Raw genomic sequence first — 24,859 nt, 5'->3', positions numbered from 1 at the left:
AGACAGCTGATGAGTCAAGTTAGTTGTCCTAAAACAGTGGTCGGCAAACCGCGGCTCGCGAGCCACATACAGCTCTTTGGCCCCTTGAGTGTGGCTCTTCCACAAAATATCAGCTCTTCCACAAAATACTGACTTCTGCACATGGGCCACGAAGTTTCAATCGCACACTGTACATGCACGCCCACATGTGGTATTTTGTGGAAGAGCCACACTCAAGGGGCCAAAGAGCCGCATGTGGCTCACAAGCCACAGTTTGCCGACCACTGGGATAACCATTAAGTTATATACCTGAAACTAATATAACATCGAATATCAACTATAATAAAAAAATTAAATTATATATATATAGTCCTTAATCAGTACTATATAAACATCCCTTTACTACAAACCTTCCTCTTCTTGAGGTCAGAACTTTGATGAGGCCTGAGAAACAAAATTTTGAAGGCACATGTTAAACTTAATAGTTAAGAGGATATCAAATCATATCAGAAAAGCCAGCAGTCATATTCCACAAGGCCCAGGTTCACTCAGCCAAACACCTTATAGATCACAAATCAACTTATTGATTGAGAGTGCAGAATTAAAGAGAACTGAATGTCCAAAAGGGATAGTTTCAGAAAAGTAAAGTTATCTGCTTAATGAATTGCTTTGTAGGTTTAGGGAATAAATCCTTCTTTCTCCAGAAACAGGACTGATCACCACAAATAGATCATTCTTCTCCCAGAACTATACTAGAAGCACAAAAATGGACAAGTCTTCTTGGACTCTCAAGACTCCTGGTTAGAGGAGTATAGGGTAGAAAAGAATTCACTGTAGTCAGGTAAAACCGATATTTGAGTCAACTACTTACTAGCTTTGTAAATGGGCAAATGAATAACCATTCTGCCCCTCTTGTTTTTTTATACATCAAATGGAGAAGATATAGAAGCCACTTTAAAAGAACTGAATGAATGAATGAATATAGTGCTTAGCACAGGGCACAGTACATCTATTCAAAAAAATGTTAGTTGCTGTCAACCCACTACACTCTCATTATGACATATCCTTGGTCATAATACAGTTGATTGTATCACAACCCCATATTATATTATTTAAACTTGATTCTTCTTGGTGGAATTTTGAAGGCTCCCTAGGTCCTTGTTAGGCAGCATAAGTGGAATATTTTACAGACCATCTGTCAGGTAACTTCAAAGAAATGAACAATCTCATTCATTTTACTTTTTTTCAATGAGCTTTATTCTATTTTAATTTTTAATCATACCATGTTATTTTTTTCAAAATGGCCTTCCCTTTATCATTCTCAAATCTTTGGCTTTAGGAAGACAAAGCCATGATTTTTTTTTTTTTTTTTGCCTCTTATCTCCGGCACTTAGCAGAGTGCCAGGCACATAGTAGATGCTCAATGTATTTTTTCAAATGAAAATAATAGATGTATCATTCTTTCCTAATTATAAAAATAGCCACCCTGTCCTACAAACCTCATATTTATTTTTTATTATTTGGAAGTTATGTGTGTGTGTGTTTTCCTAGGAAGTCTATACTTTAAATGAAACCTTAAGTGTTCTGTTTTTTTGTTTAAGTTATTCTCTTTCTCATCCAACATCTCCATTTCATTAGAGGCCTGTTCTGATTGTTCCCTTTGTTTATCTACTATTAGGTCTGCTTAGATATGCTGCAATTTTTCTTCATCTGCCCATTGGGACTTTGGTGTGGCTAATATATTTTTTAAAAAATATATATTTTATTGATTTTTTACAAAGAGGAAGGGAGAGGGATAGAGAGTTGGAAACATCGATGAGAGAGAAACATCAATCAGCTGCCTCCTGCATACCCCCTCCTGGGAATGTGCCCGCAACCAAGGTACATGCCCTTGACCGGAATAGAACCTGGGACCCTTCAGTCCACAGGCCGATGCTCTATCCACTGAGAAAACCAGTCAGGGCAGTGTGGCTAATATCTTAAGTGAGGATGGTCACAAGAGGTGAAAGGTCCTGTGTGCTGGCAGTATAGCCAACAAGAAGGATGTCAGTCCTCCATCAAGGCATCAGGATAAAACTACTCTGCTCCCTATTCTCCACTCTCCCACCTCAAGACTTGATCCCACAATTCAGTTTCCCCATTTCCTGGATCATGATCAGTTAGCTTTCCCCCTGAAGGTGGAGGATCCCTAAGGCCAACTCTCTCTAGGACCTTAACATGAAGTGTGCAATGCTGGTCTCAGAGCTCTCAGTGGACCCAGAGGGGAGAAAGTCCTGTCACACTCACTAGCTGGCAACTTCTGGACCCCACATGACAAGCCCTAGTATCTGCTAGACCAGTGGTTGGCAAACTATGGCCCCTTGAGTGTGGCTCTTCCACAAAATACAATGTGTGGGTGCACACATACAGTGCGATTGAAACTTTGTGGCCACACTCAAAGTGCCAAAGAGCCGCATGTGGCTCGCCAGCCGCAGTTTGCCGACCATGGTTGGATAAGACAGAATTATAGGTCAACTCAATTTCAGAGTGACATTTTCTGATCTCTTAGCCAAAGTCTGAATGTTAACCATTATTTGCCATTTATTATTACTGCAAATTTGTACAAACATAATTATTCTCACTTATTTAATTATTTTGAGAACAATGGAAGAGAAAATTGGATAAGCTGGAATAAGAGTATAAAAAAGAAACCTTGCAAATTGTCTCTTTATTTTCTCTCACTAGGCACAAATTATTGCATCCAGAAGAGCTAGCTTGAGAAGAGAGGCTTCTCTTCAGAGTTTAAGTTAATACTTAGCACATGCATTTGCTCAATAAACATTTGTTAAATACATTAATAAATATATGGTTGAATGAATGAATGATGATGCAATTGAGACCTCAGAAGACTTGGGTCAGATTTATGTAGTGGACAGTGGTTTTCAAAATTTGGCTTAGCCTAAAAAACTTTTGTTGAAACAACACTTAATGGGGAAACTCAGTAAGTTAAAGAAAGAAAATAGTCTGGTTGAAATGAGCAGAGTATTCAGATCATACCTGTTTGGGTATCTCTGGCCACTGTGAAGGTTCCCCACAAACCATTTTATTATGGGGGTTACAACAATGCAGCAGAAAAATAAGGCTCCTGAATGATTAATATACTTATTTCAGCTACATTTACTGTCAATATCAATCACACCAGCAGAACCACTGAATTCAAAGAACTGCATCAATTATTGAGAGGGATTAAGTAAATGAATGGGTCATTACTTTTATAGCCTAAGCTAGTCATTAAGACAAAATGATAAAAAGAGGATCTAATGTAAAGCTGGGCAACAATTTCAAAAGAAATTGAATCCATTATTATATGTTTAATACACAATTTTAAAAGAAGTTTAATCAATTATCAGAGCTTAACTAACCAGAATCCTTGACAAACTGAATTTTCCCACATTCATTCATTAGGAAAGATGTAGATATTAAGAAGATATGCTATAATCAGTCGAAAGTATTTACACGTTATATCTGACAATCCAGCACAGTTCTTAGCATTACAAAGGATACAAAGATGCAGAAAACATGGTCCTTAGAATTAATCTGCTTATAATTTAGCTGGGCAGACAAAACTCACATGTATGAAATCATCTAGAAAGAATGAAGTGTTAAATTCTAGGTAATTATTTTTTAAAATCTGGTAATTTAATTATTTTTAGGGCTATTTCGTGTAATACAAGCACCATTAGATAAATAAAATTTCAATGTAAGTTCTTAAAATATACTCTGGAGTCTGATTGATCTCAATATCTATGGTTTTACTTACGGTTTATTACTGTAAAGCAATGGAACCATAAAGTATAAGAGACCAATAACCTTGAGTCATTACTGAATCCACCAACATCAAAGTTCATATCAACCAAGAGTTTTGGGCAAAAGTGATACATTGAACCCAAATAATAGGAAACAAGCCCTCACTGGGTGACTCGGTTGGAGCATCATCCTGTGCACTTAAAAGGTTGTGGGCTCAATTACCAGTCGGTATAAAAGGCAACCAATTGATGTTTCTCTCTCATATTGATGTTTCCCTCTCTCCCTTCCTCTCTTTCTAAAAATATTTTTTTTTAAATTGGTGAGGATTAAAAAAAATAGTTGAGGCCCTATGCATGAAATTCATACAAGGGGCTCAGCCCTCGCACCCCAGCTTCATCTGGAAGATTGTCCAGACAGTTGTTCCACCGTTTGGCCATCTGGTCTAATTAGCATATTACACTTTTATTATTATAGATATTACTAGAGGCCCGGTGCACAAAAATTTGTGCACTCGGGGGGAAGAGAGGGTCCCTCAGCCTGGCCTGTGCCCTCTCGCAGTCTGGGACCCCTCGGGAGATAACGCCCTGCTGGCTTAGGCCTGCTCCCGGGTGGCAGTGGGCAGGCCTAATCCCTAGGCGCAGTCCCTGGTCGGGCTCAGAGCAGGGCCGATTGGGGAGTTGGGGCACCGCCCCCTGTCACACTCAAGGCAGGGTCGATGGGGAGGTTGCGGTGCCACCTTCTGTCATGCACAGAGCAGGGCCAATCCGGGGGTTGGGGCGCTACCCCCTGTCACGCACAGAACAGGGCCGACCAGGGGTTGGGGCACTGCCCCCTGTCACGCACAGAGCAGGGTCGATCAGGGGATTGGGGAGCTCCCCCCTGTCACGCACAGAGCAGGGCCCATCAGGGGGTTGAGGAGCTCCCCCCTGTCACTCACAGAGTAGGGCCAATAGGGGAGTTGGGGCACCGCTCCCTGTAACCCACAGAGCAGAGTCTGTCGGGGTGGGGGGGGGGTTGTGGCACCGCCCTCAATCACCAACAGAGCAGGGCTGATGGGGAGGTTATGGCTCTACCCTGAGGTTGGGGAGCTCCCCCGTATCAGGCACAGAGCAGGGCTGATCAGGAGGTTGGGGCGCCTTCCTCTGTCACAAACAGAGCAGAGGGAATAGGGAGGTTGTGGCCCCACCCCCTGTTACACACAGAGCCACAGGGCAATCAGGGGGTTTGGGCGCTGCCCCCTGTCACGCTGATCCCGGTGCCGGGAGGCATATTACCCTTTTACTATATAGGATAGAGGCCTGGTGCATGGGTGGGGCTGGCTGGTTTGCCCTGAAGGGTGTCCTAGATCAGGGTGGGGTTCCCCACTGGTGTGCCTGGCCAGCCTGGGTGAGGGGCTGAGGGCTGTTTTCAGGCTGGCAGGGGGCGGAAGGCCCCAACCGCTCCTTTTTTTCTTTTCTTTTTTTTTTTTTTATTCTGGGCCAGCTTTAAATCTGAGGCTTGGCTCCAGTTCTGAGGCTTCCGCTGCTGAAAGTAGGTATCAGGTTTGTTTGGGTTCTATAATCGAAACATTCTATCAACTCCAGCTCTGAGATCCTGGCTGGCTGACAGCAGGTTTCTGGGGTTTTGTTTAGCTTCTATATTTGTAACAATGTTTCAAACTGCAGGCTCAGAGGCCAGCAGCAGCAGGCGGGGGACGTTGGAGTCCTCCATCACTCAAGCAAGCAAGCCTCATGTTTGCTTCAAGCTGCCTGGCTGCCGGCCGCCATCTTGGCTGACAGTTAATTTGCATATTGCTCTGATTAGACAATGGGAAGGGTAATGGAGGTATGGCTAATTACCATGTTTCTCTTTTATTAGATGGGGTGTATATGGTATCTCTACATCTATCTATCTGTCTATATCTATCTATCCATCCAACTTCCATTGGTTCTATTTTTATCTTCCATTGGCTCTGTTTCTCACTGGAATCCTGATAGTGTCTTTTTACGAGATGTTTGCAGTCTTTGGAATCAGTTTTTAGTAGGTGATCTAAGAGAAATATTCGTTCTTTGATTGCTACAAGGTCGCTTCATATGTTTGTGTATAAAGAAGGTAACCATTTTTTAAAATGCAGAGCAACTATTTCAAACAAAGTCGGGTTACCAGGAGAGGACATGGGCTATTACATTTATTGTTTCAGCTTTTTTTATTACTGGGAAGGCAAGAAAACACTTGAATTTATTGGCAAAGTCCTTTTAAAACAGTTTGAAAATATTTCTCAATTCCTTGAAGAAAAAGACTTCCTTTATAGATATCTTTTAAATTTCAAAAATACCATAAAACCTCATGCCTACAGTGACTGAAAAGTCTACTGTACTTTAAAAGAATTCTAAGTAATATAAAAGTATGAGAGACTCCTGCTTGCTTCAACATAGTCCCCCATTGATAACCCATTTTGTATGAATTCTTTAACAATTTTTAATATGCTTATCACACACCCTATTTTAAAATAAAATATATTTAAATAACTAAACTACCAACACCTAACAGCATTATCATTAATAACTTCTTGAATATTGTCTAACTTCCTCTCTGAAAGTTAGACCGTTATCCATTGTAAGGATATCCCATAAATTAATCTTTTCCACATTGATAGATCCAACCTCTTTCATTCCTCTTTATATCACTGATCCAAAGCACAGTTCTCATGACATAGCAGGCCCACAATAAATACCTTTTTACTAAATGAAGAGCAATGAATATGTGTCTTTTCGCACAGCAGTGATTTTGTGCAGGACAGTCTAAAACCGAACAAACAGGTCTCATCTACAACTGTCCAGTGATGCTGAACAGCAACTCTGACTTAGCTCCTCCCCATGACCCCCAGCCTCACAGAAACATTACAGAAATCAACTGCCTCAAAGGGATGTAAAGTGTGTGTTTTTCTCATTATTGATACATAACTTGCCCTCAAACACAAAACCATAGGAATAATTTAATGGGTTAAGAAAACAAGAATTGCATGGCAGACTATGAAGTGACAAATGGTAGGGGACAGTTTATATAAAATTTATATTGCTCTTATTGAATAAGATTAATATCCCTTATATCTAATACAAAAAACAAATAAGAAAGTTATGTCTCTCTTAAAAAAAGGAAATGCTGCCTGGCTGGCATGGCTCAGTGGTTGAGTGTTGACCTATGAACCAGGAGGTCACGGTTTGATTCCGGTCAAGGCTCATGCCCAGGTTGTGGGCTCTATCCCCAGTGTGGAGCGTGCAAGAGGCAGCCAATCAATGATTCTCATCGCTTTTTCTATCCCTCTCTCGCTTTCCTTTCCTCTCTCTGAAATACTGCCACTGGGGTGTTTTATTAATTTAGCTTGTGTTTCTTCATTCCCCTGGGCTATGAGCTCTGCAACAGGGCTGCTAACCACTGGGTCCCTGGAAGAGACTTAAAACCCATTTATGTCTGGTTTCACCCCTAAGAGATTCTGATTTCCTTGACCTGGGGCATGCCCCAAGCACTGAACATTTCTGAAGGTCCCCAGGTGACTCCAGTGTACAGGCAAGGTGGAAAAGTGCTCCTGTGAGGAAGAGCTGAGGGGGTGCCTGCCATATCGCTGGTAAAGAAAAGGGAGGGGTGGTGGAGTTTCAGAGAGGACAAAGGGAGCATGAAGGAGAAGAAAACTAAATCTGCATCACATGTGAGAAGCAGGTTGAAACAAACTGGGACACTCACAGCACAGCTTAAACCTGGCCTGTGGGATTTAAGTGACTATAATCCATTATGGGGGCACACCCTCAAGACCTCATTTGAGCCTAATTAGCTCCCAAAGACCCTACTTTCTAATGCCAATATGTTTGGAATTAGGGCATATAAATTTTGGGGCCAAAAACATGCAGTCCATATTGGTCATAACCTCAGAATTTCAGATGTTGGCGTTTTGGCAGTCCTAGAGTTACGGCATTCAGATCTTCCTTCAAAATAGAACCTGCTGTAAGAGTTCTAGTTAGTTGATTTGCACCAGTTAACTTTGGGATCCACAACAGTGGCTATGCTGAGACTACCATCTTCCTGTGCTGCTCCTGGCAAGTGACACCGTGAGGTACAAAAGCCAGGCCGTTGCTGCCCACGCAGGACTATTCTAATGGGCAGTCTTTGTTCCGGGAGTCCCCAGGACTTTGTCAGAGCTCTGCTACAGTCTGAGGTTTTTGCGACCTAATCCTCCTTCCCTTCCCCTTTTTCACAGGGCTCAGTGTCACTCTCTCCACTTACTCCTGCTCCTTCACCCTTTAATCTTTCACACACATTTCTCCCGATAAATTTCTTGCCCTAATTCCTCCTGGTCATCTGCTTCTCAGAGGACCCAATCTGACACAGGATGAGACCTCAAAAATCATCTAGGCTTATATATACTAGTATTCTTCTTAGCTCAGAAACCTGAGGTTCAAATGATTTGCTACATTTCACATGGTCCAATGTGGCTGACCAGGATTATAGGTTTCACAATCTTCAATCAAATGCTTTAATGCTTTTTCTACCAAAATAGGAAAGAGTCAAAACACAGGAGATTTCATTGGAAAATAAAACACTAAAAGTAATAAAAACAAAAGTACAACAACTTATACTGGGTAAGAACATTGAAAGCACTCAAGGGACTCTCTAATGAGGAATACTCACAAAATATAACAGACAGACCAAACACAGCAGCAGGAGCAAGAAAGAAAAGGAAAACATTAGAAACCACCAAAATATCAGGCACAGTTTCGGGTCCTCTCTCAGTCACAGACATACTCACATTCAGAATGTGAATCACCCAAATGTGTGTGAGATATCTCAGTCTCAGGGAAGCCAACTAACTACACTGGGTTATAGCACCCCCCAATCCCCCCCAAATTCATGTCCACCCAGAACCTCAGAATGTAACCTAACTTGGAAGTATAGTCTTGGCAGATGTAATTAAGGTAAAGATTGAGATGAGCTCATACTGGATTAGGGTGGACCCTCTATCCACTGAAAATGCCCTTTTAACAGACAAACAGAGAGGAAGAAGAGATTGAAGTGATGCATCTACAAGCCAAGGAATGCAAGAAACTACCAGAAGCTGAAGGGGGAAAGGAAGGGTTCTCCCCAGGAGCCTTCGGAGGCAGTGTGGCCCTGCCAGGACTTTCTGGACTTCTGGACTCCACAACTGTGAGAGGTAGATTACTGCTGTTGTAAACCATCACATTTGTAGTAATCTATTACAGCAGCCCGGGGACGCTAATATACTACTTACTGAAATCTTTTATACCGATCAAGAGCAAAAACCGAGCTATGTGACCAAATATAACAATCAGTGTAGAAAAGAAAAAAGAAGAAAACACACACACACACACACAAAACACAACGGAAAATAGAAACAGAAAAATCAGTGTATTCATTTTACTTTATTATTTTTTCCCCAGTGTATACATTTTCTGTGACCAATGTAGAGAAGCTAATACAGGATAGCCCCAGGGAACTTTTAGACTATAAAAAATACTTTGCGCTATAAATCACTAGTTTAGTGTATCCATTCCCATGCTGGTTAAGGGTCACTACCATGGCTCCAGGAGAGAGAGAGAAGCACAGAGCTACCACAGAACAGCACATGTTAAACTGTCCTTAGCCAATTACATAGCCAGAGATTGTCTTGCCTAGGTTCCTGGTGAGAATGTAAAAGAAGAATTAATCTAACCTCAATCTGAGCTGACACCCAGAGAGGCATAATGGTCATGGAATAGACTTTCTTCTCATCCTTAATTTCATCTATAGCATGAGAAGGGTGGATTAAATCACTTTTCAGTGCTAGCATCCTCATTAAGGATCTGTAGACAGATCTATAGACAGATCTGTGTATGGATCAAGTAGAGCTTGTCATTTGGGGAAGGGTGGTTTAACAGTTACATAGGTCCCAGAAAGAGGAGAGGAACTGTATCTTTTGACAATTTTTCAGTTAATTTGTGTACAAGACCACTGTCAGGCTTGGTGACTCATGTTCAGTTTATTATAGTGAGAGAATACAGACTGCAATCCATAAAGGGAAAAGGCACAAGGGGTGAAGTCCAGGAGAAACCAGGCATGAGCTTTCAGATGTCCCCACAGTGGAGTCACATGGGGACATGCTTAATTCTCTCAACAACACATATGACAATACATGTGAAATGTTGCCAACCAGGGAAGCTTACTTGAGCCTTGGTGTCCAGGGTTTTTATTAGGGTTCACTTATGTATGCATGCAGTGCCTAGATGACTGACCTCAACTACTCAGATTCTACCCCTTCCCACTCAAGAAGGAAAAAACAGGCATTCACCACAAATCACATCATTAGAGTGAATTTATCTTGTCAAGCTGGTGCATACATACAAAAACACTAATCAGGGCGGATAGGAAGGGCTTTGTATTTCAGCCTTTGTTTCTGAGATTTCACAGCATCCATATAATAAAGTAGCCCAATGTATTTCTTGTACCTGCACCAAAAGTCTTGATATATTTTAATATTTTTTTATAAATTACTGGTATCTTGTAATAGTAGAGGGAAATAGTAGACGGAAAAAAATCTAGATTATGCTATGTTTTCAAAGTTAAGATCTTAAATATGGTTGGACACTTTACCTAGAAGTGTTCTTTGATTTATAGATCTGAGATTCAGTCATGTCACCTCTTTAGCCCCCTAAAAGTATTCTATCAAGAAAGAAAACGTGTTTAAGAAAACTTTTGAGATTCACTTTTGAGGTTCTTTAATGTATAGCACTTTATTCTATCAATTTTATAAAATGTTTCTTATTGGTTACCTACATGATACTTACAACTTTGATTCTCATTTTGTTTCTCCAAATCTGAATACAATTAAAATTTGCTCAATTTGAAAGTACAATTTTATGTAAAAACTGATATAGAACAAATGTCAAGTACTCTATATTTTACATCAATAGGAACTTGTAACATCCAACAGTCCAAGCATTAGTTGTATTTAATGCAAAATGAAAAATTATACTCTCATTACTCTTTTAGATTCAGCATGCTGACTTCTACCTTAAGCAGATTTGTACAGCACTAGGAATTATAAATTGCCTAGAAGTAGTAATTACTTTCTCAGTATCTAGCTAAAATACAGATATATAAAGTCTTATTTTTTTGACATATAAGTTATACTGACAGAATTTAAAATGGTAGTTTAAAACACAGTGGACCTAACTTTCAGTAGCTAAGCCAGCATTTAAAAAGTTTTTTGGGATCAGGATTTTAGTTTTAATTTTGAACTGCTCTTAGGAATTAATATTTTCCCTACATATTACATTTAACTGAATATCCAAGTTCCATTCTGTAGGTGATCCAAAGCCACTGAGGGCTGATCTTGTAATTGCCTCTAAAGAGAAGGAAAGTAATTCAGCCCATTAGTTCCCTGTAAGCAATTGTAAAACAATGTTGATTTCTGGGAAAAGAGGGAGGAACAGGGAATCCAGTGCTGGAGGAGGTGGCAAGGAAACAGTTACCAAGTTTCACGGGAAAGAACAGGCTGCTAGCAGTAGCACATACACATGGTTCCTTGCCAGAACTCCCCCCTGCACAAGATTAATTATATCTCTGAAGCATTCTACCTTTACAAACTGCAGCATTCATTATTTATGGTTTTATAAACCTTTATCAAGCTATCTAGATTTTTAGCCCACACTATCTATAGGTAGAAACTCCATAAATCTGCAATGGACTGAGGAATTTCTTCTAAAACTACTACTTGCAAGTTCTAGGTCTATATTTTCAGCATGAATTTGAAACATTCCTGATGCTTTCTTGAGTAGCAGAGGCCAGAACTTTAGTTCACATGTACTTCAATTTGTTTTTAACACTTTTCCTGGTGGTTCCTTACATATACATTTATCCCCCCCCAATAATGTTACCAGTTATCCATTGTCAAACATTTGTCATTTTTCTGCTTATATATGTTCTGGGATATTCTTGTGGAGTTTTCCAAATTCCAATATCCAGGAAAGCTTAGTGTCATCTGTAAAATTTGGACATTTTCTTGTGCACAATTTTTTAAGGTTATAAGTAAAAATATTCTAAGCACTGGTTTTTCCTAGATACTTCTTTATTCAGAGAAGTGACCTGTACTTTTGTATAATTTAGGTCTGTATTCCAATGCCTCAATATTTAATATTACTTTCTTGTGGAGGCTGGTTCCAATGTATTAATTTATGAAAATCTGAATAAATTACATTCTTATTGCCCTTTAATTATACCACATATCTGCTGTCTGGTAGCACTGCAAATGGTCAGATGTAAAGGAAATCCAGGGATACATTGTATTTTTTAAATTATACTTATGACCAATTCCTATTACCTTTATTTTTGAAAAAAAAGTCTAGTATTGTATGAAACATATTTGTACTAGCGCAGAAAACACTTGCTTATGTGTTTGTAGTGTTACTTATTGCCTATTTATGTACTTATAAGATACACAAGATCTAAAGTCATTTCTCCCAAAGTTATTTTTTCATTTTTTTCTTATACCACTTTGTAACTCTATACACAGATATTGAGCACTTGCTGTGTAGTATAAGCTTCAGCCTAGGTATTGGATACATTTAAAAAAGAGTCTAAAAGACTCTTTAGGAAGATGGGTCATTATGAAATAAGGCTAGATAGCATATGCTATTTTCTACAAATTAGTAAAAGAAATAAGTCAGAAATAACAGTGGAACAAACTTTTTTCAAGAAGTTTGTGGACAGGTAGAGGTGGAATGTTGATAAACGATGACTTCTTGGTTCTTGGTTTTAAACATCAAAATTTAACTTTAGCTAGCTAAAAAGAAAATATTTTTATTATAAGGCTAGGGCAGTGATGGCGAACCTATGACACCATCATTTTTTTGGTTGATTTTTCTTTGTTAAATGGCATTTAAATATATAAAATAAATACAAAAAATATAAATCTTTGTTTTACTATGGTTGCAAATATCAAAAAATTTCTATATGTGACATGGCACCAGAGTTAAGTTAGGGTTTTCAAAATGCTGACACGCCAAGCTCAAAAGGTTCGCCATCACTGGGGTAGGGAGTAGCTCACAGGATTGAAGGAAAGGCCAGAAAACCAGGATCATAAAATGACAAGAAAGTTTTGTAGCAGAGATTGTAGCTAAGGTTTGCTTCAAAACAGTCGTTAGTATTGTATCAATCACTGCAGAACAGAACTAGAAACCACTGCCATGGCCACAGAATGGCACTACTATGAATGAATTCTAAGCTTTCTGTCAGTGACTGCCATTCCTTCACAACTCAAAACTTGGGCTGAAATGTAGCACCCACCAAGGTTACATACTAACAAAGAGTTTGGCAGAAAGGAAATATCTAACCTCTTAGCCCTATTACTATGTAGAGCCTTGCTTCCCAGAAACACATAACAAGTCTCCCAAAGAAAGGATAGACTTCGGGGTTGAGCAGTCAAAAACTGGTAACATACTGCCTGGCCGGCGTGGCTTAGTGGTTGAGTGTTGACCTATGAACCAGGAGCTCACAGTTTGATTCCTGGTCGGGGTACATACTTGGGTTGTGGGCTCAATCCCCAATGTGGGGAGTGCAGGAGGCAGCTGATTAATGATTCTCTCTCATCGATGATGCCAGCCAATCAATGGTTCTCTCTCATCACTGATGTTTCTATCTCTCTCTCTCCGCCTCTCCCCCCCTCTCTGAAATCAATAAAAATATATTAAGACGACAACTGGTAACATACCTACTAGAGTCCGCTCCTTTGCTTGTCCTGCATACACCTACCCACTATTTCCCATGATTACACTTCAAAAATCATCCCATTTAACGTAGCACAACCATTTCTCGTTCAGTTGAGAATGCAGACCCTTCCTCACATAGGAAGACAACCAGCAGTCTGACAGGTAACTATATTCAGTTCCATGTCCAGGATCTCAGGGAAATGATTCCTCCCAAGTTATACAGGAATCCCATCACAATATCCTGCAATTTATATACTACATTGTAGCTAGCTAATGTCAAAAATCCTATATGCAATGACAAACAGAAAAAAAGAAAGGAATTAGTTAAAATACACAGACGCCATAGTAAAGAAATATGGGTAGAGACTATAGCTCTGTTTTTGAAACTAGTCATGAGACACGAGCTAGTATTTGGCTTTTGTCCTATATCTATTCCATGTCCCCTTGACTTTCATCCAGAACTCTTAACAGGTACAGGTTTTTAAATCTGGTGAGGTAACCAAAATCTTATTCCTGAGGGATTTGAGCCCCCCTGTCTGTGTAGGTTATAATATTCAACTAACTGAAAATGAGTCTAACAAGGAAGCAACACAGGGTTTTGGGGTTTTTGTCCAAACTCCTGCCTCCCACTGTATAGCAGTGATTTCCCCTCAGATTATCAATCGCTCCAGTCAGTACTTGAACACCAATTTGGCCTGTGTACCCAGTGCTCTAATGGACTTTAAATGGTCAAATGTGGCCTCAGCTTTCAATTCAACAACAGCATTTTTGTATATTCACTTCGTGGACACATTTCTCCCTTGAGTAGGCAAACAGGCCCTTGCCAGACAGGCCTATAGGGGACTGGCACAGAGACAAGTCCTCTTAAGCTAATAATTCTTTCCTTTTGAGAAACAGCTTTCTACTTGACCTTTTAGAGAATGAACACCTGGGCTTTAGGTAACCTTGTGACCCCAGCTGTCCATTCTGAACAGGATGCTATCTGACTCGTCTAGTCCTAGATCAGGGCTTCTCAGCCTTGGCACTATTAGCATTTTGGCTGTTATTCTTTCTGTTGGGGAGCTATCCTGGGCACTGTACATGTTTAGCTGCATCCTTGGCCTCCCAATTGTGACAATATGGTATAAAATAAGGGTTATGCATATTGAGGGAAGTGAATTAGCAGTTGGCGGAATTGTTAGGAGCTTGGAAAATGATTGGTGTCAATAAAAAAGGATAGGAAGGGGTAGTCTTCCCATTTTACAGATAAGGAAACTGAGAAGCATTATTAAGTAATAGTATTGTATTTAAAACTCATTGGTCTAAACACTCATTATATAGTAGTCTCCCCTTATCCTTAGGGAATTCATTCCAAGACTCCCACTGGATGCATGAAGTCAAGATAGCACCAAACCCTAGATATATGTATTTTTATACATACCTTGACTGACTTTAATTTATAAATTAGGCGCAGTAAAAGATTAATAATTAATGAAATAGTATAATTACAACAATACACTGTAATCAGAGCTATGTGAATGTGGTCACTTGTTTCAGGGGATCCCTCGCATAAGTCTGAATAAACTTGTTTTCTGGAGCAACATGTTGCTCTTAATTATAACACATTTTCTGTTCATGTCTTCCACCCACAAATTTAATGCCTTTCCATCTTAACTAAGAACTTATCACATACTGTGGCCATAACTTTAGCAACCTCAGCGTAAGATTTTTTTCTGTTATCAAGATCTTTCACCTTTTTACTTAAAGCACTTTACAGTTTCTCCTTGGCACATCCAAATTGCCAGCATCAATAATACTGCACTTAGGGGCCATTATTGAGTTAAAATAAAGATTACGTGAACAGAGGCTGTGACAGTTGATCTGGTAACTGAGATGGCCACTAAATGATTAAGGGGTGAATAACATACAAAAGGATGATTCATGACCAGGTAAAATGGCATGAGATTTCATCATGCTACTCAGAATGGCATGTAATTTTAAACTTATGAATCTTTTATGAATGTTTATTTCTGGAATTTTCCATTAACATTTTGGGACTGCGGTTGATTGAGGGCAACTGAAACTGCAGAAACTGCAGAAGGAAAAAACCACGGATAAGGGCGAGGCAGGGAACACACTACCTTATCTTGATAAGTAATATTCTGGTAACACTTAAAGCAGAATTGAACTTGGGAATATAATCAATTCCTGATGAAACAGCAAGTAGATTAATAACTAGTTTTACCCCAAAACCCTTTTGTGGTCACAGGTACACTTATATCCAATGCATTCTTCACAAGTCACTGAATGGAATGTTGTAAGCTACACAAAAAGAGATAAGATGATCTGAGTATCATAATGGATTCCGCTGCCAGATAAAATCACTTGACTCCTTTTACTGAAAATGACAAAACCCAGTATTAAGAGCAGAGGCCAAAGGAGGAATTTAATGATTCATCTTACCAATTTAAAGAATGGCAGGGTCACCACTGGGCTTCAGGGAGTACAGGACAGTCATTAGCAGCATACATGTTAGCCTTATTCCTTCCCACTGTGGGTGGCTGAACCCTGGCTGCCACCATCACCTTCCCAGCTTCATCAGACCTTAAATTCAAGTTGAAAAATCCTGGGAAAAGACTGGCCTGATTTGAGTCACATTTCTATTCCTGTTGGAATCACTATGGCCAGGAGAGATGAGAAACTAGGGTTAGCCCAGTTTTGGCTAGGTACCTATCTCCTTTGGTTAGTTACTTACCTTCCAATCAGCTGTGGAAATAGGATGGCTTATATCTGGACTCTAGTTAAACTAGAGAAAGGAGAATAATTTCTCAAGAAAGAAGAGTGCTAATCCAGAAGAAATAGGGTTCCAGAAAAAATATTATCTCCATGTATCTAGATCTATGTATAGGTATGGTGTACTGTAATATTTTTCTTAGTCATAAGACAAAGAATCTGGAAGAAGCTACCCAAGTTGGGAGTGGGTGAGTGATCAAAAGAGGTGGAGAGAAGAAAAACTAATTTTGTTACTTGCATATTCCTTTGCAATAGAAGAGCCTTTTAGAATCAAGGTTGGGAAGGGCAGGAAGAGAAAGACAGGGAGTGAGAATAGATCCACTCCAACATCCACTCTGGAAGGAATCGAATCCTTAAGCCATGGATTTGTATATACTTATGCATATATGTATGTCTATATATACATACACAAATACACCCAAATTAATCTAAACACTTTAGATCATTTAGGTTTGAGCATCATTTGTCTTTTTCAACTAAAGATTTTTCAGTAGTAAAAAGTTAAGACTTTTAGAAACAACATTAAATCATTTATTCAGTAACAACACTCAGCAGATAACCGAAACAAGACAACGCACATTCATTTCACATTTAGCCTGAATAACCAGTTTTACTTACTCTACAATGCTTGCCTAAATATAAGTTTTTCTATGGGTAGAGAAAACAGCATTTTAAATAGTTCATCTTTTAAAAATTGAAATGACTTTCTAAACAGATATTTAGAAAGGAAGTGGGAACAATTAAGACTTAATTACTATACAAACAAAAACAATTATAGAACATTTAAATAGGAAAATTATAAAACTATATATAGAAAATTATACATATATATACACTGTATCAAAATACCTTTTCTATTTTGGTGACTAAATTTTTTGAGATAAAAAACCAACTAGTTCAAGAATTTCTAATATAAAAATGCTAGGTTAATATTTATTATTTTTTTAAAGTTTTTATTGGGTACAATGATATAAAATGTATCATTTAAAGTTCTGCCAGTTGTTAGTGCTTGTTAGCAGGGTTAATATTTATTAAAAACAAAATAAATCAGTTCTGTTCAAGTAACCATTTATACACCAGGATAAATATTTGAAATTGTGGAAACAAAGTGAATAGCTTCAAATTTCTCACTATTTAATGGCTTATGTAAGTTACCTTTTTTCAGACGTTTTGTTAAAAATGAGTTTACTTAATTTTAAACTAAGGTCAATATCCTTTTTTTTTTTCTTAAAGACAAAATACTTTATGCCTGGTGTGGCTCAGTGGTTGAGTACAGAACCATGTACCAAGAGGTCACAGGTTTGATTCCTGGTCAGGGCACATGCCCAGGTTTGCTGGCTCAATCTGCATTAGGGGGCATGCAGGAAGCAAGCTCTTCAATTTTGATGTTTCTGTCTCATTGGTGCCTCTATCTCTTCCTCTCCCTTTCACTCCCTCTAAAATCAATTAAAAAAAAAAAAAGAAAACAACAACCATATTTAAAAATGGTAGGTATTAGGTTTGCGCCAGCTAAAGAGTAACATTTATGTTTGTCTAGATGTAACAATTTTTAAAACATACAATTTAATATGGTAGGAAATATGTAAATAAAAACACACAAGAAAGTATGCACCATTAAAATATATAAATGCACCTTCTATTGATGATATGAATATAAAAAAACTAAATATTTAGATTTAAAAGTAGCTTCTATAAAATGTCAAAGTAGTGGGCATTGTTTGCTTTCCTGACATAATGAATAATTAAGATATATCTATCTCAAACAGTATTATCAGCATTCCTTTGGAAAAATGTAGTATACACATGGGAAGGTATATGCTGTATTCAAGTTTTCCAGTTTGATTTCCATTAAAATGCTCTCTACAGCTTAGAAAAATAACACACACAAAAGAGATAAGGTAAACATCTTACAATTTTAAGAAACTACTTGAAACGTAATATTCCGATAACCCAGTGCCTAGGTTGAAGAACGATGCTTAAAAAGGTCCTCCATAATGATGATATGGCAGATATCAGAATCACATAATGAACAGCAGGTTTCTTGGTCTTCTGAGTAGGCAATGATCTTCTTCCCTGGTACTACAAAGCAATCATGACTAAGCTTTGCCAAGAATACTGTTTCAGTGCAGGTTTACATGAGGCACCATGCAACAGTAAGAGCAGCTACAATGCCGTTCAAAATTGCCATGCTATAGCCCATGTGGAAAGAATGTCCAGTAAGTTTCCTGAGGGGGGAAAAAGTGAAAAAGAAAAATGTAATTTGGTTTAAGAGAAACACCATCAGTTTTTACAAAAATGCTTACAAACTGGAAATGTGTTGCACATTATTTCACAAATTAAGAAAGAATTCTAGACATCTGCAGGATTAGTGATAGATCTTAGTTTCTATTACAATCTATCCTGGTCCTCAAATCTTTCTATTTCATTACTTAGAGCAAAATGCTCAGTTTGATACCTATATGTACTTCTTTATTGAACTTCATAGTTACTGTGTGTACCATAACCTAATTCTAAGGTATAACTTTTCTTACACTACAAATGTTTCCTTCATTAATTAGCATTGTGTTTCCCTGCTCTCTTGCTCTTACTCAGAATTTAAAATACATATTATTTCATTTGTCCCATTTTGAGATTGTGAAAGAACAATTTCTTTGAGCACTAAAACCAGCATTTGTCTATGCGCAAGTCATAAATCAGATTATGTCTTTTATAGACACTTCAGTTCTCAACCTAATAAGTTACTTAATTGAAGTAGTTTACAGTGAGTTCCTAGGTATCAGCAAAGACATATCTCTTGTTTTATGATTACTACTTGAGGTCTGGTGCACGAGGAGGGGGGGGGTCCCCTCAGCCCGGCCTGCGCCCTCTTGCAGTCTGGGACACCCTCTAGCAATCCGGGATCCCTCGTTCCTTACCGGCAAGCTCCTTACCACTTTGCTCACTGCTCCTTAGTGCTGCCGCAGAGGCAGGAGAGGATCCCACCACTGCCACTGCACTCGCCAGCCATGAACCCGGCTTCAGGCTGAGGGGCACTCCCCCGTGGGAGCACACTGACCACCACGGGATAGCTCCTGTGTTTAGTGTCCGCCCTCTGGTGGTCAGTGCGCATCATAGTGACCAGTTGTTCTACCATAACGGTCGCTTAGGCTTTTATTATATAGATGACTGCCAACTATTCTATGTGCACAGATTTTCCCTGACATTTGTTTCCTTTATCTCGCAGAAATTTTACTACGTTTTCTTTCTTAACATTCCTACCACTAATTGTACTGCATTATATTCATTGCTTATCCTAATAAGGATCAGGCATACTATATAGAAAAGGTAGTGTCGGACTGGTATCAGAGGCAGAACAGAATCTTCTCACATAGGGAAGTACACTGGCAGTACTAAGAGCTAAAAGGCATTAGTAAGAAGGGCCCTGGCCCGACAGTGCTGTCATATTCATGTCCTCTCCTCATTTCCTAAGGATAGGTTAAAGCCAGGGAGGTACTCAGCTCTAAATTCACACTTGAAGTGCACTTCACTATAATGATTCCAGTCCCACAAAATTTGTGGCAGAGAATCAAGAAGATACACTCTTCAAAGAACAACCTCTGGCTTTCACCTGAGACCACAGAAAACCCTGATGCTTTCTGATGGTTCCCTGTTCTGGTTTATAGGAGTTAATATTTACCCTCGCCACTCAACCTTACTCACCACTTGGGTCTAGTTTAATGTGCTTCTCCTGCCAGTAAGGGTTAATTTACCTAAGGGTATTACCTACTATATGGAAAAAAAGGTGTACTAAATGCTTTGCTCCTTAAAGAAATTCCTCAAACATGTATTGATTAGTGAACAGAAACCTAATAATGAAATTGAACTATCATATTATCATTCATTGTAAAAACAAACAAAAACCATTAGTGACCTGAGATCATTTAAATTCATACTAACAAAATAAAGTTAATCATGGAACAGAATTTTAGGAGTTAGTTGTTCTCTTTTACTAGTTTGTGATCCTGCATTCCCTAAAATTAGGAAAACCTCTAAAGTACAGTGTACTAAACTTTAGGAAATTATAATAACTACAATGTTAATATATTTGAATTTCACTGATATGTACATGCTCAATTGCTCAGTGACCCTTACAAAACAACTGAAGCAAGGAAATTCAATGGCCATGAAGTCATGCTCCAGAACAGTGGCTAATAGAGTTTCTACCATTTCAAGTGCACCATATTCCTTCCCACTGGAAGGATAGTGATTGTTACACATATACTGCTTAAGCAAGGGACTTAAAAACTTTGTGGAGAAAGATATAGACAACCCCTGGCAGGTTTTCTCTCCTATGACTCTTATCTGTAATCTTTGAAGTTCTGTTAAAAAATTAAAGATATCTTGGTCCCCTTTGTCAAAACCCTTCATTTATCTCCAGTAGAGGTGATGTTTTGAATTGAAAAATGATGACTAAGCTATGGTGCCTATTTTACTCAATCTCTTCCTGTATTTATGCATTTTTCTTTTAAAATTAAAGTATACACAGTGAAGTTCAAATGCCTATCATGTATACAGCCCAATTAACCTTATGACACACCCTCATGTACTTACCATCCAGACCAAATATAGAACATTTCCAGCACTGCAGAAACTTTGTTCCTTTTCCCTGTCAATATCCTGGGATAACCACTATACTATCAGCTATCATGATGACTGGTTTCATCTGCTCTTGAAACTCCATCTACGTGGCATTGTATTTGTTTGTGTCTGAATTCTTTCACTCAGTACTGTCTGTGAGATTCATCCATGTTTTATGTAGCAATGTGTTCGTTTGTAATGCTGCTTAGTACTCCATAAAAATACCAAAACTTATCTATCCATCCTAATGTCCAACGTTTGGGTTGCTTCCAATTTGGGGCTCCTATAAATAGAGATACTATGAAAATGATAATAGGTACATATTTTTGGTGGGTATAGGAATCTGCCTTTATTTCTTTGGGATATATGAGGGGAGTAGAAATGCTATGTTATAAGGTAGATGTAGATTTGGCTTTAGTAGAAAGCATTAAATATTTTCCTAAAGTATTTACACTTCCACCAGCAAAGTATGAGAGTTCCAGTTGCTCTACATAGTCCCATCTGCTGCCTCTTGCACGCCCCCTACTGGGGATTTGCCCACAACCTAGGTACATGCCCTTGACCGGAATCGAACCTGGGACCCTCAGTCCGCAGGCCGATGCTCTATCTGCTGAGCCAAACCAGCTAGGGCCCTAACATTTCATATTATCAGTCTTTTTATTTTAGTAGGTCTGCAGTGTATGTTGTTGTGGCTTTTAATACTTATTTTACTGATGACTAATGTACTTATTACTGCCCATTCAGATTTCTTCTTTTTGAAATTCCTGTTCGTCTTTTGCTCATTTTTTCTATTGGTTCATAGAGTTCTTTACATATTCTACATACAAATCCTTTGTCAGAAATGTTTCAAGAATATTTGTTTATTGCTTGTCCTTTCGATTTCTTAATAAGACCTTTTGATAAACATAAGTTCTTAAGTTAAACAAAGTCCAATTCATTAATTTTTTAATGGTTAGTAATTTTTTGTGGTCTTTACAATAAATCCTTGACCACTCCAAGGTTATAAAGGTATTCTATTATTCAGAGAAGCTCTAATGTTCTTGCTTTGAAATGTAGATTTATAAGTCATCTCCAACTATTTTTTGTATATAGTATAAGGTAGAGGCCAAGGCTCACTTTATTCCTTATGGATATCCAATTGTTTTGGTGCAATTTATTGAAAAGACCATCTTTTCTCCTTACCGAACTTCCTGTAATACCTTTGTCCTAAGTAACATAACCTGTATGTGTGGGTCTGTTTTCAGACTTTCTAGTCTATTCTTTTGGTCTATTTATCTATCCCTGAGAAAAATTAACAACTTTTCTATGTAACATTAGCCAATTAAAAAATTTTTATGCTAAAAGATCCCTCAAAATATCAAAGAAAAAATGCAAACTCTTAGAAATACAACTAACAATAATGTGCAAGATTCACATGAAGATAACCAAAAACTTTACTGAAGAAGATCTAAATAAAGAGAAAGACATCCTGTGTTTATAGAATTGAGAACAAATTGTTAATATGGCATTACTCCCTAAACGGATCTACTAGTCAACGCAATTCCTCAAAATTCCCTTTTTTCCCATATGAACAAGTTGATGAAATTCATATGGAAATGCAAGGGACTCAAAATAGCTAAAACAATCTTTAAAAAGAACAAAGCTGGAGGATTCACTCTTCCCAATTTCAGACAGCACAAAGCTACAATAATCAGATGGTGTGATATTGGCATAAGGATAGACATATAGACCAACAAATGGTGCTGGGACAATTGGATGCCAAAAAAATTAAAAAAAAAAATTGGTCCTCTACCTCATACAACAAACAACATTTAACTAAAAATGGACCAGGCCTAAATGGAGCACAGGTGTAAATTTTCATGACAATAAATTAAGTAATGGTTTCTCAGATCTAATACCAAAAGCATAAGCAACTAAAGAACAAATTAAACTTCCTCAAGTTAAAACTTTTGTGCTTTAAAGGACATTATCAACAAAGTGAAAAGACAACCCACAGAATGGAAGAAAATATTTGCAAATGCTTATCTGATAAGGATCTACTATCTAGGTTATAAATTAACTCAAAAGACAACCTAATTTTAAAAGGGACAAAAATTTGAATAGGCAGTTCTAAAGATACCAAATGGCCAATAAGCACACGAAAAGCATGCTCATCATCATTAGTAATTAGAGAAATGCAAATGAAAATCACAATGAGATAGCACTTCAACCCACTACTAAAGTGATAATACAAAAAAAGAAAACTAAAAAGAAAAGTATTAGGAAGGATGTGAAGAAATTGGAATTCTCATACATACATTGCTGGTGGGAATGTAAAACGGTGCAGCTATTATAAAAAAGTTTAGCAGACCAGCAAACATTTAAAGAGTTACCATACGATTCAATTCCATTCCAGGTATATGCCCAAGAAAATTGAAAACATCTTATCTAATAATAGACAAACATGGTAACTAACCATACCTCCGCTACGCTTCCCATTGGCTAATCAGCAAGATATGCAAATAAACTGTCAACCAAGATGGCGGCCCGCAGCCACGCAGCTGAAGGGAACACGAGGCTTGGTTGCCCCGGCAATGGAGGAAGCCAAGGTTCCCCGCCTGCTGTGCCCGGCTCTGAGCCTTAAAGCAACAGCTCCGAAATGCAACTATGTTTCAATTATAGAAATGAAACAAACCCCAGAGACCTGCTTTCAGAGAGCCCTGAAGGGGATGCGGGCAGCCTGAAAACAGCCTTCAGCCCCTCATCCAGGCTGGCCAGGCACCCCAGTGGGGACACCCACCCTGAAGGGGGTGCGGGCAGCCTGAAAACAGCCTCTCCACTGGTGCACGAATTCATGCACCAGGCCTCTAGTAATAACATAAATCCCATTATCATATATAGTAAAAGGGTAATATGCAAACTGACCAAATGGCAGAACCACCAGTCGCTCTGATGCACACTGATCACCAGGAAGCAGATGCTCAATGCAGGCGCTGCCCCCTGGTGGTCAGTGTGCTCCCATAGGGGGAGCTCTGCTCAGTCACAAGCCAGGCTGATGGCTGCCAGTACAGCGGTGGTGGTGCGAACCTCTCCTGCCTCCTCAGCAGTGCTAAGGATGTCTGACTGCAGCTTAGGCCTGCTCCCCGCTAGGAGGTGGACATCCCCCGAGGGCTGCCGGGCTGCCAGAGGAATGTCTGATTGCCAGCTTAGGCCCAATCCCCGGGGGAGCAGGCCTCAGCCAGCAGATGGTCATCCCCCGAGGGGTCCCAGACTGTGAGAGGGCACAGGCCGGGATGAGGGACCCCTGCCGAACGCACAAATTTTTGTGCACTGGACCTCTAGTCTACACGAATAATAGACAAATATGTAAATTGACCGTACCCCCATAATGCCGCACAGCCAATCAGAAATGAATATGCAAATTAGCGGGACAAAGATGGTGGCGGCCACAGAGCCAGCCAGGGTGGGTGGGAGGCTTGGGTCACCCCCCGGCAATGTAGGAAGCCAAGCATCACCCCCTGCCTGGGCCGGCTGTTGAAGTAGGGGCCTGTGGGCGGTGGTCACGGAGCAGGTCGGAGCAAGTGGGAAGCTTGGGTCGCTTAGGCCAGCCGCCAAGGGGCCTGCAAATGGCCCTCAGCCCCTCACCCAGGTCAGCACCATCCCCAGTGGGGACCCTCACCCCAATGGGGGCATGGCCAGCCTGCAAACCACCACAGGCCCCTCGCCCAGGCCGCCCCCCACCCAAGGGAATCCCCACCCTGATCCGGGACACCCTTCAGGGTGAACCAGCTGGCCCCGACCCATGCACCAGGCCTCTATCCTATATGGTAAAAGGGTAATATGCAAACTGACCCTAACAGCAGAAAGACTGGGAATGACTGGTCACTATGACACAGACTGACCACCAGGGGCAGATGCTCAATGCAGGAGCTGCCCCATGGTGGTCAGTGCACTCCCACAGGGGGAGCTCTGCTCAGCCACAAGCCAGGCTG

General features: G+C 39.5%; 1 protein-coding gene across 4 annotated transcripts in view; it reads right to left on the bottom strand.

Annotated features, from left to right (window-relative positions):
- Positions 1–24,859, bottom strand: part of ARL6IP6 (ADP ribosylation factor like GTPase 6 interacting protein 6) — a 51,165-nt gene that overhangs the window by 3,818 nt on the left and 22,488 nt on the right. The window contains exon 4 of one of the 4 annotated variants that reach the window (XR_001512794.1): positions 18,183–18,496. The exons of 2 other annotated variants lie outside the window; for them this stretch is intronic. Coding sequence is in view for 1 of the 2 variants with exons in the window: in XM_006757385.2 (XP_006757448.1) it covers positions 18,403–18,496 (94 nt within the window). In the remaining variant the exon portion in view is untranslated. Of the gene's footprint in view, positions 1–17,885; positions 18,497–24,859 lie in introns of those variants that run through there. One more of the 4 variants, XM_006757385.2, reaches the window with a different exon arrangement.

This window comes from Myotis davidii, unplaced genomic scaffold, assembly GCF_000327345.1.
Source record: "Myotis davidii unplaced genomic scaffold, ASM32734v1 scaffold753, whole genome shotgun sequence".
Taxonomy (NCBI): Eukaryota; Metazoa; Chordata; class Mammalia; order Chiroptera; family Vespertilionidae; genus Myotis; species Myotis davidii.
This window is presented reverse-complemented; position numbering and strand designations above follow the sequence as displayed.